Source organism: Microcaecilia unicolor, chromosome 7 (genome assembly GCF_901765095.1).
Source record: "Microcaecilia unicolor chromosome 7, aMicUni1.1, whole genome shotgun sequence".
NCBI lineage: Eukaryota > Metazoa > Chordata > Amphibia > Gymnophiona > Siphonopidae > Microcaecilia > Microcaecilia unicolor.
This window is the reverse complement of record NC_044037.1, coordinates 231713294-231726387: the sequence shown is the minus strand read 5'-3', so window position 1 is coordinate 231726387 and position 13094 is coordinate 231713294. Positions and strand designations below refer to the sequence as shown.

Here is a 13094-nt window from a genome sequence, read left to right as displayed (position 1 = left end):
GACACCTAGTAGATGGATTCAGAAGGAGCCCTGGTGCACAGGCTCAGAGCCAGGAGTGGATGAATAGCCTAATGAAGTAGTTCCCAAATCTCCTGGGACACTCCAGCCATTCAGGTGTTCAAGATATCCACAATGAATATTCATGAGAGAGATATGCATGCACTGCCTCTACTGCATGTAAATCTCTCTCATGAATATTCATTAATAATATTACACATTACCTGCACTTTATTCTCCTTTTCAATGCTTTTTTTATTTAAACATAAATTTTCTATAACCATCAAAAGATGTATAATAAACACAATGCACTACCCTCATTCACACACTTCCATACATCATTCATTCACCTAAGACTGGTACAATATGCTCAGACATCAAAACGTTAACATAATACTTAAACAATTTTTCATCCCTTAATCGAATTTCTCAGAGAATCTCAGCTGTTCACCATAATATATTCCATTGTTACTCTTCAACAATTTTAAATTGACACGAACAAAAAAGGTCCTTTAATGTTTAACTGGCTCAGTCCTTATGCCACCGATTTAAATTAATCGATATCACAATCGTGCTGATGAAACTCCTCTTTCACCGTCGTGCCAATGAAACTCCTCTGATTCCTCTTTCACAATTGAATTGAAGAGAGTGAAGAAGTGCATTAAGAAACTGCAAGGAGACGTGGAAGAAGGCTACATTTGTTTCACTATCCAAGATAAGTAACGTTTTTTTCGTTACATTGTATTTAGCAGCAGTGTCTTCATCTATGAGTGTTTGAAAGGGTGCTTAGGCATATGCATACAATTCAAGCTTCTCCTACTAACCTACAAATGCACTCAATCTGCAGTCCCTCACTACCTCTCTACCTTCATCTCCCCTTACGCCCCTACCCGTAACCTCCGATCACAGGACAAATCCCTCCTCTCAGTATCCTTCTCCACCACCGCCAACTCCAGGCTCCGCCCTTTCTGCCTTGCCTCACCCTATGCCTGGAATAAACTCCCTGAGCCCATACGCCAAGCCCCCACCCTATCCATCTTCAAATCCTTACTCAAAGCCCACCTCTTCAATGTCGCTTTCGGTACCTAACCATTGTACCTCTACCAAAGAAATCTAGACTGTCCCAATTTTTGATTGCACTTTTTGTCCTTTTTGTTCTTCTTGTCCTTTAGATTGTAAGCTCCTTGAGCAGAGACTGTCCTTCTTTGTTTTTTGTACAGCGCTGCGTAACCCTGGTAGCGCTCTAGAAATGTTAAATAGTAGTAGTAGTAATATGCAGTATGAAAGTAATTCAGGTGGAGTTTTTTTAAGACTGATGATTAAGGAGGTCCCCTCTCTAACTAAAAGGCGTGTCCTTTAAAAAGAGGAGTGTCCGGTTTTCACTGAGGTCTTTTTTCTCCACCATCTTTCATAATTGGGAGTCTATATTCACCCTTGAACACTTTTGTTATTGTAGAATCTTCAAGAATTGTGGTGATTTTAATTACCCCCATATAGACTGGGTCCATGTAACATCAGGGCACGCTAGGGAGGTATACTTCCTTGATGAAATAAAGAACAGCTTTATGGAGCAGCTGTTACAGGAGCCAACGAGAGAAGGAAAAATTCTAGACTTAGTCATTTGTGGAGCGCATGATCTGGTACAGGAGGTAACGGTCCGGGGCCCGCTTGACAATAGTGATCATAGCATGATCGCCTTTGAAATTTGCTTTCAAAAACTAAACATAGGAAGTCAAATATGTTAGTGTTTAACTTTAAAAAAGGAAGCTATGATAAAATGAGAAGAACGGTAAAACAAAACTTAGAGGAGCGACTGAGAGGGTTGAAAACCTACAACAGACGTGAATGCTGTTCAAAAACACCGTCCCGGAGGCCCAGGCCAAACATATTCCACGTATCAGAAAAGGAGGACGGAAAACTAAATGACAGCTGGCATGGTTAAAAAAATGAGGTAAAGGAGGCTATTAGAGCTAAAAAGGAATCCTTCAGAAAATGGAAGAAGGAAACGAATGAAGAAAATAAGAAGCGGCATAAGGAATGTCAAGTCAGATGCAAAGTGCTGATAAGAAAGGCAAAGACAAAGTTTGAAAGAAAGATAGCATTAGAGGCAAAAACTGATAGTAAAAATTTTTTTAGATGCATTAAAAGCAGGAAGCCAGCAAAAGAATTGGTTGGACCGCTGGATGACCAGGGTGTAAAAGGGGCGATCAAAGAAAACAAAGAAATAGCAGAAAAACTAAATGAGTTCTTTGCCTTGGTCTTCACTGAGGAAGATTTGGGAGGGATAGCGGTGCTGGACAGGGTATTCGAGGCTGACGAGTCAGAAAAACTTAATGAAATATCTGTGAACCTGGAAGACGTAATGGAGCAGTTCTGCAAACTGAAGAGTAGCAAATCTCCTGGACCAGATGGTATTCATCCCAGGGTACTGAAAGAACTAAAAAATGAGCTGGCAGAGCTACTGTTAGTAATTTGTAATTTATTCTTAAAATTGAGCGTGGTACCAGAAAATTGGAGGGTGGCCAATGTAACGCCGATATTTAAAAAAGGTTCCAGAGGAGATCTGGGAAATTATAGACCGGTGAGTCTGACATCGGTACTGGGCAAAATGGTAGAGACTATTATCAAGAACAAAATTACAGAGCACATTCAAAAACATGGACTAATGGGACAAAGTCAACATGGATTTAGTGAAGGGAAGTCTTGCCTCACCAATCTGCTGCATTCTTTGAAGGGGTAACAAACATGTGGACAAAGGTGAGCCGGTTGATATTGTGTATCTAGATTTTCAGAAGGCATTTGATAAAGTCCCTCATGAAAGACTACAGAAGAAATTAGAGGGACATGGGATCGGAGGTAGTGTCTTACTGTGGATTAAAAACTGGTTGAAAGATAGGAAACAGTGAGTAGGGTTAAAAGCTCAATATTCACAATGGAGAAGGGTAGTTAGTGGGGTCCCTCAGGGATCTGTGCTGGGACCTATGCTTTTTAACATATTCATAAATGACCTAGAGATGGAGGTAACTAGTGAGGTAATCAAATTTGCTGATGACTCAAAGTTATTCAAAGTCATCAAATCGCAGGAAGATTGTGAAAAATGACAAGAGGACCTTACGAGGCTGGGAGACTGGGCGTCTAAATGGCAGATGACGTTTAATGTGAACAAGTGCAAAGTGATGCATGTGGGAAAGAGGAATCCAAACTATAGCTACGTCATGCAGGGTTCAGCGTTAGGAGTCACGGACCAAGAAAGGGATCTAGGTGTCATCGTTGATGATACGTTGAAACCTTCTGCTCAATGTGCTGCTGCGGCTAGGAAAGCAAATAGAATGTTGGGTATTATTAGGAAAGGGATGGAAAACAAAAATGAGGATATTATTCTGCCATTGTATCGCTCCATGGTGTGACCTCCAGTATTGTGTACAATTCTGGTCGCCGCACTTAAAAAAAGATATAGTGGAATTAGAAAAGATGCAGAGAAGGGCAACAAAGATGATACAGGGGATGGGACGACTTCCCTATGTGGAAAGGCTGAAGAGGCTGGGGCTCTTCAGCTTGGAGAAAAGGTGGCTGAGGGGAGATATGATAGAGGTCTATAAGATAATGAGTGAAATGGAAAGGGTCGATGTGGAGTGTCTGTTTACGCTTTCCAAAAATACTAGGACAAGGGGGCATGCGATGAAGCTGCAGTGTAGTAAATTTGGAACGAATCTGAGGAAATTTTTCTTCAACGCCTAGTTAGACTCTGGAGGAAAAGGCCATAGAATGTTATTGAATGGACGTGGGAAAAATCCACTATCTCTGGGATGAGCAAGACAAATTGTTTGTTCTTTTGGCTGCTGTCGGAGACAGGGTGCTGGGCTCGATGGACCCTTGGTCTGTCCCAGCATGGCGATGCTTATGTACTTATGTACTTCACCAGTTAATTACCAACAGTGGTCAAGCTCTGCCCACGGACCACCCTGGGATTAACCGGAGAGTGCAAGGGTGATTAATGGCTAATGGTGATATTCAGTGGTACTGTCCACTGTGCCATTGAATATCAGCAGTTACGCAGCTTTAAATATCAGGTGCAATGCCCCTGCACCCACCCTGTCTACCCTCTCTATTCAGTTAAGGGCTAATTCCAATACCATTGGGGTTTTTTGTTGTTGTTGTTTTGTTGTTTTTTTGTTAGAAATTTAACAAAATGTAATCTACCCTTTTCATAGCTTGTATATGTGAACAATATTTAGGAAAATGTGACTAAAGTAGCAGATCCAAAACATGGAAAATGGCCATTTTTTCATGTCATGGGTCCATAAGCTTGAATTTCTGCAACTTTATTTTTTCACATGAAAGGATGGGATTTGAGATATTGTATTACAAATTGTTTGCTCTAACAAAATTCATTAAAACCTCATTTTTTTGTTTCTGGTTAGTTACCTTTTCCCAGAGATGGTCACAATTTTATACTCCTCTTTCACATTGTTTTATACATTGATGGTGGAGGTCTCCAAAGATAATAAAGACAGAAGGAGGTAGTCTAGTGACATTTTCTCTGAGATTCTGTAGAATTTTCTTTTCCAAATTTGCATTCTTATCCATTAAGTAATCATAATAAAATTGCACTTACTGCAACCGATTTCATCTGATTGGTCACCACAGTTATCATTATTGTCACATACAAGATTCAGAGCGACACACTTGCTGTTTGCACATTTATATTCTTCATCTGTACAAGGGTGTGGAGTAGGTGCTCTACCTGCATGCAAAGAAAAACATATTTATCAAACCATTAAGTTTTCTTCACTTATTTTCTGTTCTACACTGGAAAAATGCCTTCAGAAATGAAGACTGCAAGACAAGGAATGTGATACTTAAAAATATTTGATTGTCATTCATTCTATTTTGTTCTATAAGACTGAAGCTGCAATATATTTTAATAAACTAAGACATGATAATGTTAAATTGTCCACTTGGAGCAGGGGATAGAGATTAGCAATTTCTGTTTCAAGCAACACTCCAGGAAACTCTTAAAATATCAACAAATGGGCAATGGAAGAATCCAAGATGGTGAGCACCTTATCTCATAAATATTGTAAGTTCCAGCTGCTGATTTCTGTTGTGACTTTATTGTTTGTTTCTGTCTTTGTAATAATTATATATAAACATATGAGCCAACTTTTCAAGATTATTGGGGGTACTAAACCCAATGAAAATGACCTCTCCCTCCATGGACATAGGGGTCAAGGAGGTTGTTCAATATTAGGGATGCTTAAGCACCCACAGAGATAGCTCCTATGTACATAAAGATAGGTGAAAACCAAAAAACAACCACTCACTGCTCCCTTCCCTGTATTTTGTCCTATGGCCTCCTATGACCTCTCAGTATGGCAGTAATATCTCTATACCAAACGTAATTCTGGGTATTCTCAAAAAAACGGTTTCAAATTTTTAAATTAATAAATATAACAGAAACCTTCAAAACAATTTTAAACAAAAATTATCACTCTCATGATTCATATATATATAATCATTTTTTGAAATAAAATCCAAAACATTTTTTTATTGTGCTCAGTTTTTGGTATATTGCTGTGGACTAGTAATCCAGGCTTAGCAGGAACACCACCCATACATCATAGCACATCCTACCTCCATCCTAATAGTATTGTTCAATAGATGGGCAAAGTCCAAAAGAATATAATAAGCTTGATGTTCAAAAAAAATATATAAATAGCAATTACTTAACTTAAGTAGAGATGTGCAGAAAAAAATCTTCTTCCTGCCAAGTTCTTGTCCACTGCAATGCTTTTTTTTCAAAAAAAATCCCTCTGTGCAGGATGTAAGACCATAAAGGTCACGATTCAACAGTTTCAATTCCCTACATGGGCCATGTTTCGCCAGACTAATGGCGTCTTCAGGGGAACTGATTGTTCAGCAATACCAGGGAGGAGCCCCACTCTGTCCGGTTCAGAGTGGGGCTCCTCCCTGGTATTGCTGAACAATCAGTTCCCCTGAAGACGCCATTAGTCTGGCGAAACATGGCCCATGTAGGGAATTGAAACTGTTGAATCGTGACCTTTATGGTCTTACATCCTGCACAGAGGGATTTTTTTGAAAAAAAAGCATTGCAGTGGACAAGAACTTGGCAGGAAGAAGATTTTTTTCTGCACATCTCTACTTAAGTTAAGTAATTGCTATTTATATATTTTTTTGAACATCAAGCTTATTATATTCTTTTGGACTTTGCCCATCTATTGAACAATACTATTAGGATGGAGGTAGGATGTGCTATGATGTATGGGTGGTGTTCCTGCTAAGCCTGGATTACTAGTCCACAGCAATATACCAAAAACTGAGCACAATAAAAAAAATGTTTTGGATTTTATTTCAAAAAATGATTATATATATATGAATCATGAGAGTGATAATTTTTGTTTAAAATTGTTTTGAAGGTTTCTGTTATATTTATTAATTTAGTAATATCTCTATGTCAGGATGACACACTGCAATTCCAGAGTGCAGCAAACCAGTTTTATACATGAGGTATTTGCATACAAGAGAGGAAGTGCATGCAAACATCCTTCATGAATATTAATTTGTGATGGCCCGAAAAGCTGACTGGCTTGCAGCCCTCCAGGACTGTAGTTTGAGACTCCTGTTCTATGTTGGTTGAGGATGGAGCAAGAAATTCTGACCTCAAGCTGCATCATTGGATTCTGACAGAATGCTCTAGCACTGCTACTCAACAGATTCCTTTATTTTCTGCCAGTGTATTTTGGATTAGGATATCTCTTGATGCAGAATCAAACCACCATACAAGATTGGCACTGGGGGCTGAACATCCCATGGCAGAAGCTGAGGATAATGCCAAATGCTTAGGAGTGGCGCATCAGAAGAAACTAGTGGAATTAGAAAAGGTACAGAGAAGGGTGATGAAAATGATAAAGGGGATGGAACGACTTCCCTATGAGGAAAGGCTGAAGTGGCTAGGGCTCTTTAGCTTAGAGAAAAGACAGCTGAGGGGAGATATTATAGAGGTCTATAAAATAATGAGTGGAGTGGAACAGGTAGACGTGAATCGCTTGTTTACCCTTTCCAAAAATACTAGGACTAGGGGGCATGCAATGAAGCTACAAAGTAGTAAATTTAAAATGAATTGGCGAAAATGTTTCTTCACTCAACATGTAATTAAACTCTGGAATTTGTTGCCAGAGAATGTGGTAAAGGCGGTTAGCTTAGCCGGGTTTAAAAAAGGTTGGGACGGCTTCCTAAAGGAAAAATCCATAGACCATTATTAAAATGACTTGGGAAAAATCCACTGCTTATTTCTGGGATAAGCAGCATAAAATTATTGAACTTTTTTGGGATCTTGCCAGGTATTTGTGACCTGGATTGGTCACTGTTGGAAACAGAATGCTGGGCTTGATGGACCTTTGGTCTGTCCCAGTGTGGCAATACTTATGTACTTATGAGATCACTTCTATGATGTTTGTTGCAAGGAGTATGGAGTAATCACAGCACTTTAATGCCTTGAATTGAGGAGCAGGTTGGCCAAGATGCAGACTGCTATGGTTGAGGAGGTATAGCAGGGCATTATGAATCTAACATGATGAATGTCAGCTCATATATTTGAGACAGAAAAGATTATTAAGAAGTGAGTCCAAGGTCTCTGCTCAGGATTTATCACTGGAGGATACATTAATAAAGTATGACACTTCTGCTATAAATCTCCTCAACTGAGGACAACCTTGCCCTTCTTAATAAACTTGAGAGATTAGAGAATTGCACCTATAAGAATAAAATATTTATGCCTTTGGGGATATGTTTAAGAAAAATGAGCAGGAAATCTTGAAGGCCTCCAAAGAAGTTGTTCTACATACTTCTGAAATGTACTTCCTTCTATCGACTAAACAAAGAAGTAGTGACCATGACACAAGTGGTAGATGTCAGCTATCTCAAGACAATTTGGTTTTAAAATGGGCAGAATCATATGAAGAAGAAATATTTTCCAGGGCATCCTTGATGCTTTATTTTCCTTTGGAGCCTGCAAGAGACTGGAAGCCTAAACATTGTTTTGCTAATAAAGTAGCAAATGTGAGTTTTTCCTGATGCTAAAAGGGCAGACCAGGTTGTGGAAGGTGGTTGTAGCAAAAGGAGCCAAATTTCAGTTTAAATTTTCTACAAAACATAAGAACATAGCGTTGGAATACTGGGACAGACCAAAGGTCCATCAAGCCCAATATCATGTTTCCAACAGTGACCAATCCAGATCACAAGTAATGCACTACAGAGGAAATTAGCACATGGCCATTAAAAAAAAAAAAAAACTCGACCGCTACCATTTATCAGCTACACTAGAAAGTCACTGGAGCATGAGGCAAACCAATGTACTAATTGCAGCGCCAGCCACTTTCTAGCACAGCTTGGTATAAAAATATCCAGTGTACCTGAATGTAACTCACCTTGAGCTACTACTGAAAAAGGTGTGAGCAAAATCTAAATAAAGAATTAAATAAGGACCCCAATGTGACGGCACGGCCAATCAATCACCTGATGCAGTCTTTTTGGTTTGTTCCTCCCATTTGGGTAAGAAATATGTATCTATGGCAAAGGTCTGAATGTGCAAGTCTGTCTTCACAGCCAAGGTTGCTAAGCACAGCAGTTCACCTCTGATTGGAGTTTCTCAAAAGTTTAGAGCAAGACTTACAGTGTCATCCTTCTCGTCACTTCCATCTCCACAGTCATCCATCTGATTGCACAGCTCATGGTGGTAAATACAGCGGTTTATTTTCACAGCGGAAGCGAAAGGGCTCTTCACAAGCAATATCCACTGAAAGGCAATACATATTCATTTTATTATTTTTATTCCTACTTCATTGCTATAGCACTAGTAAATGCATGTAATGAAGTGTCCCGTGCCTCACATTATTCAAGTATGCATGTAGATTAGCATATTTTCTAATCTACATGCATACTTTTATATTCCACCTCTGTCCACTTCTACTGACAAAGTATGCACCAACATATTATTGTGTGTACCTTTACGCCAGTAGGTGTATTTGAAGAGGCCATTTATGCACATATGTTGCCATATTCACACAAAAATGACTCAAGCAAAGCAACAGAACATACAATGAAAAGCAAATAGGAGGCTTTGAGTTAAGAGAGCAAGACTATGACTGAGAGACTGAAAGTGTATAGGGACTGGTAGGGTTAAAATGAGGATTTTGAAGTGGGATTTTCTAAGCGGTGGTTACCAATGTTTTGCCATCATTCTATTCTTATTTATTGTAAGTTGGCAAAAAATATATATATCCAGTCTGCTGATAAAATATATGAATTTTCAAGGTTTGCTCTAGCTACTAATTGACATACTCAGGACATCAATAGGGAATACATTTGTATAAAAAGTTTTACTTAATTTTTCATTACAGGGTGACTTTATAAAACCTTCCTTAAGGGGTCCTTTTATTATGCTGTGGTAACAGTAGGCCTTAGCGCACTCTTATGCGGGTCTATCTTCCTCGCTAAGGCCATTTTTACCATGCTGTAAATACAAAACTACATGTATTGCTGCCTTCCCTTCCCTATCCTCACTCCGGAAATGCGTCCACTTTAGAACAGCAGCATATTTTTAACTACCTAGAGGGTAAGAAATTTTGAAAAAGCCAATTTTTGTGATAAATGCTGTTTTATCCATGGAAATACCTTTTCATATTGCCCTCAGAGGAGGTCATTTCATAACAAGTTGCCTATCCAGCTTATTTTCGAAAGTGATAGCCGGCCATCTTCCGACACAAATCGGGAGATGGCCGGCCATCTCCTAAAACCGGCCAAATCGGTATAATCGAAAGCCGATTTTTGGACACACTCGCCGGCATTCCGTCGTGGAGGGCGGCTAAACTTCAAGGGGGCGTGTCGGCAGGGTAGTGAAGGCGGGATGTGGGCGTGCTTACGAGATGGCCGGCTTCAGCTGTAATGGAAAAAGAAAACCCGCGATGACGAGCATTTTGGCCGGTTTTACTTGGTCTATTTATTTTCACGACCAAGTCTCAAAAGATTCCCAAACTGACCAGATGACCACCGGAAGGAATCGGGGATGACCTCCCCATACTCCTCCAGTGGTCACCAACCCCCTCCCACCCAAAAAAAAAAAATTTAAAACATTTCCTTCCTAGGAGGGAAGCCAGTCGGCCAGCTCGTTAAAAGAAAAAAAAGGATCTTGCTGAGTTATGTTATGACTTACTTGTTCTGGAGTGCTGTATTTTGTGATACTGTTTGAGAAATGTTCAAGAAAGACTTCATACAAATTTTAAAAAGTCCCTGCTGTGTATTTTCCCTTGATGGCGGTCCCTGACGTGCACTTCCAGAAGTACCAGTGCACTACGAATGCTGGCCCCTCCCACAGCCAAATACCTTGGATTTGGCCGGGTTTGAGATGGCCGGTTCCAGTTTCCATTATCGCTGAAAAACAAAGTCGGCCATCTCAAACCCGGCGATCTGTGGCATTTGGCCGGCCACCAACCATATTATCGAAACAAAGTTGGCCGGACATCTTTTTCGATAATACGGTTCCGGCCAGCTGTTGCGGCGCCGCCAAAATAGATTGCCGCGATCGATTTTGCCGGCGCCATTGATTATGCCCCTCTATGTGAAATGTCAATAATGTATTTATTATTAAAAAAAGATCAATGTAAAGGAGTTATTATCAAAATAACACTTCTTGCCAAAAAATATGTATAAAGAACATTCGATGGTGGGATACAGTCAATTGAGTAAAACACTTTCAGGTGATTTGCAGTCCTCACACTATGGTCATTGTAGGTCCATAAAGCAATTAGGGGGTCCTTTACTAAGCTGCAATAAAAATAGACCTCAGCGAGCCCTTACATAGGTCTTTTCTGCAACCCACGGCCATTTTTACCACAGCCATAAAAACCCTGATTTTCTATATTTTACATTAATGGCCCTGGTTAATGTGCAGTCCACAAAGCAGAACACACATCTTCGAAAGCTAAAATGCTTTTATTCTTGCCACTTTAAAACACAACCCGGCATGGCTACATTTTACCTCTCGAGAGGCAGCGTTAGGGGTTAACAACTTTGTGGTTAAGCATATAAAACACACATTTATTAAAAATGAATAATGACTAAACCATAAAGTAAAATATGTTCTCAAATTTAAATTTACATACATACTAAAGACAAGATTATCAATTTTCAACGGATACATACTAATAACTAATATAATTCAAAGATGTTAGTACATATATAATTGATACTAATAATATTAAAAAGCACAACTCTCAGCACTTATGAATTCAAAGGCACAGGATGAAAAGCAAGGCACAAAGATTATTATTGTTAATCAAATCATAAACATCTGAACATTAAAATCAAAATGATATCTAAATAAAACTCAAAGTCAATTTTTGTAAGTTAAAATGTCAATAATTATTAAAACATTAAACGGGACACATACCTATTAGGGTCCCAAAGGCACAAACACCTAATAGTAGATTAGTCCAAACCAAAAGCAGCAAAGAAAACAGTCTCAGTTTAAGAACACTAAAAAAGGACATCAATGTAAGAAATCAAATAAGCGAGCCCATGTCAAAGAACTCACAGCAAAGATGAAGTTTCCTCATCAGAGCCATCTCTACAGTCATCATCACCATCACATCTCCACTGTGACTGAATGCAAAACCTGATTCGTACATTCAAACATATAGGGTGACAATAGGTCCCATTTGGATAACGAGTAGCTGTTAAAAGTAATATATAGAAATTTTAAAATGTATTCTTTGGCAGAAAAAAATTGCAGTATTTTAATTATTCAACAACCTCAGTTCTTCTTTTAACACCAAAGTTTTGTCACCTACTCACTTATTCAGAACTGTCAGATTGCCCAGTTCCCGGAGGCAGATTGTTGTCTATTTGTGCTTTTTCACTTACATCCCAGTGCAGTGTAGTATTTTACACCAATGAAATCATGTGCTGCAGGTTCCACATCTGAACATTGTGTTAAAATACCAGGGCTGGCCTAACACCCTCCTTCTAAAATTGTGTAATTTGGAAGCTCTGCTTAGATTGTAAGCTCTTTGAGCAGGGACTGTCCTTCTTTGTTAAATTGTACAGCGCTGCGTAACCCTAGTAGCGCTTTAGAAATGTTAAGTAGTATATAGTAGTAGTAGTATTTGTAATACTGCAAATGACACATTGCCAGAAAAAAAGAGAGAGAACACCGAGAAGAGGGGAGCTAGAGAGGAGGAGGGAGGGAAATTGGGGAGGGGAGGGAGGAGTTTATGGGAAGAAGGATCTGTCCAGATTGCTAGCTGGTGGAATCAGAGGGTCAGGAATGAGGATGTAGGGGAAGAGGATTCATTATAATTTGGGACCATTGGTAGATGGAAATTTGAAAGTGTTGAAGAATCTTATGGCTAACTAATTGTTAACTGTTATGGCCTTCTTGTTACAAAATTCAAATAAAAATTATTTAATGGGGTAAGCGTAAGGCGAAGCAAATTTTTATGACTGGAGAGCTGCCATCACAGTCCCATGGATCTGCAGGTAGTCAGGGGGCTGAAGCTGGAGGTACTCCACAGACTCTGGAGTGGATGAGCCACTGATTTCTCATTCAGGGGAAGGTGTGCTGATGAATCTCCTGGCTCAAGTATCTCTCGATCTCTGGCAGTGCATACCTCCTCCTTTCCAGTACTGCTAGGAATGTCCTGAGGCTTCTTTGACATTGATGTTTGTGTCAGAAGTTGCTGCGGCAGTAGCTTGCCATGAAAGTGATATTCAGCAGGAGGAGGGTGATTCTATTCTCATGGCTTTCCATTTCTTTGGGAACAATGGAACGCAACAGAAGGGTGTAGCCAAAGTTAAGCTCTTGGACCCAGTGACGCTGAAGATGCCTCCAATCAGTAAGTCCTAGTTGGAGGGACAGCTTTTTCTTCTTCAGCATAGTTGCTGTGGAGGGGCATAATCAAAAGGGGCGTCCAAGTTTTCCTGAGGATGTCCTCGCAGGATGTCCTGGCGAAGGGGCAGGGAAACCCGTATTATCAAAACAAGATGGGCGTCCATCTTTTGTTTCGATAATACGGTCGGGG

General features: G+C 39.7%; 1 protein-coding gene across 1 annotated transcript in view; it reads right to left on the bottom strand.

Annotated features, from left to right (window-relative positions):
* Positions 1–13094, bottom strand: part of LRP2 (LDL receptor related protein 2) — a 334494-nt gene that overhangs the window by 71128 nt on the left and 250272 nt on the right. The window contains exons 55-57 of the mRNA XM_030210857.1: positions 11609–11747; positions 8533–8651; positions 4613–4741 (exon numbers count right to left, since the gene is read on the bottom strand). Of these exons, the coding sequence (XP_030066717.1) occupies positions 4613–4741; positions 8533–8651; positions 11609–11747 (387 nt within the window). The remainder of the gene's footprint in view (positions 1–4612; positions 4742–8532; positions 8652–11608; positions 11748–13094) is intronic.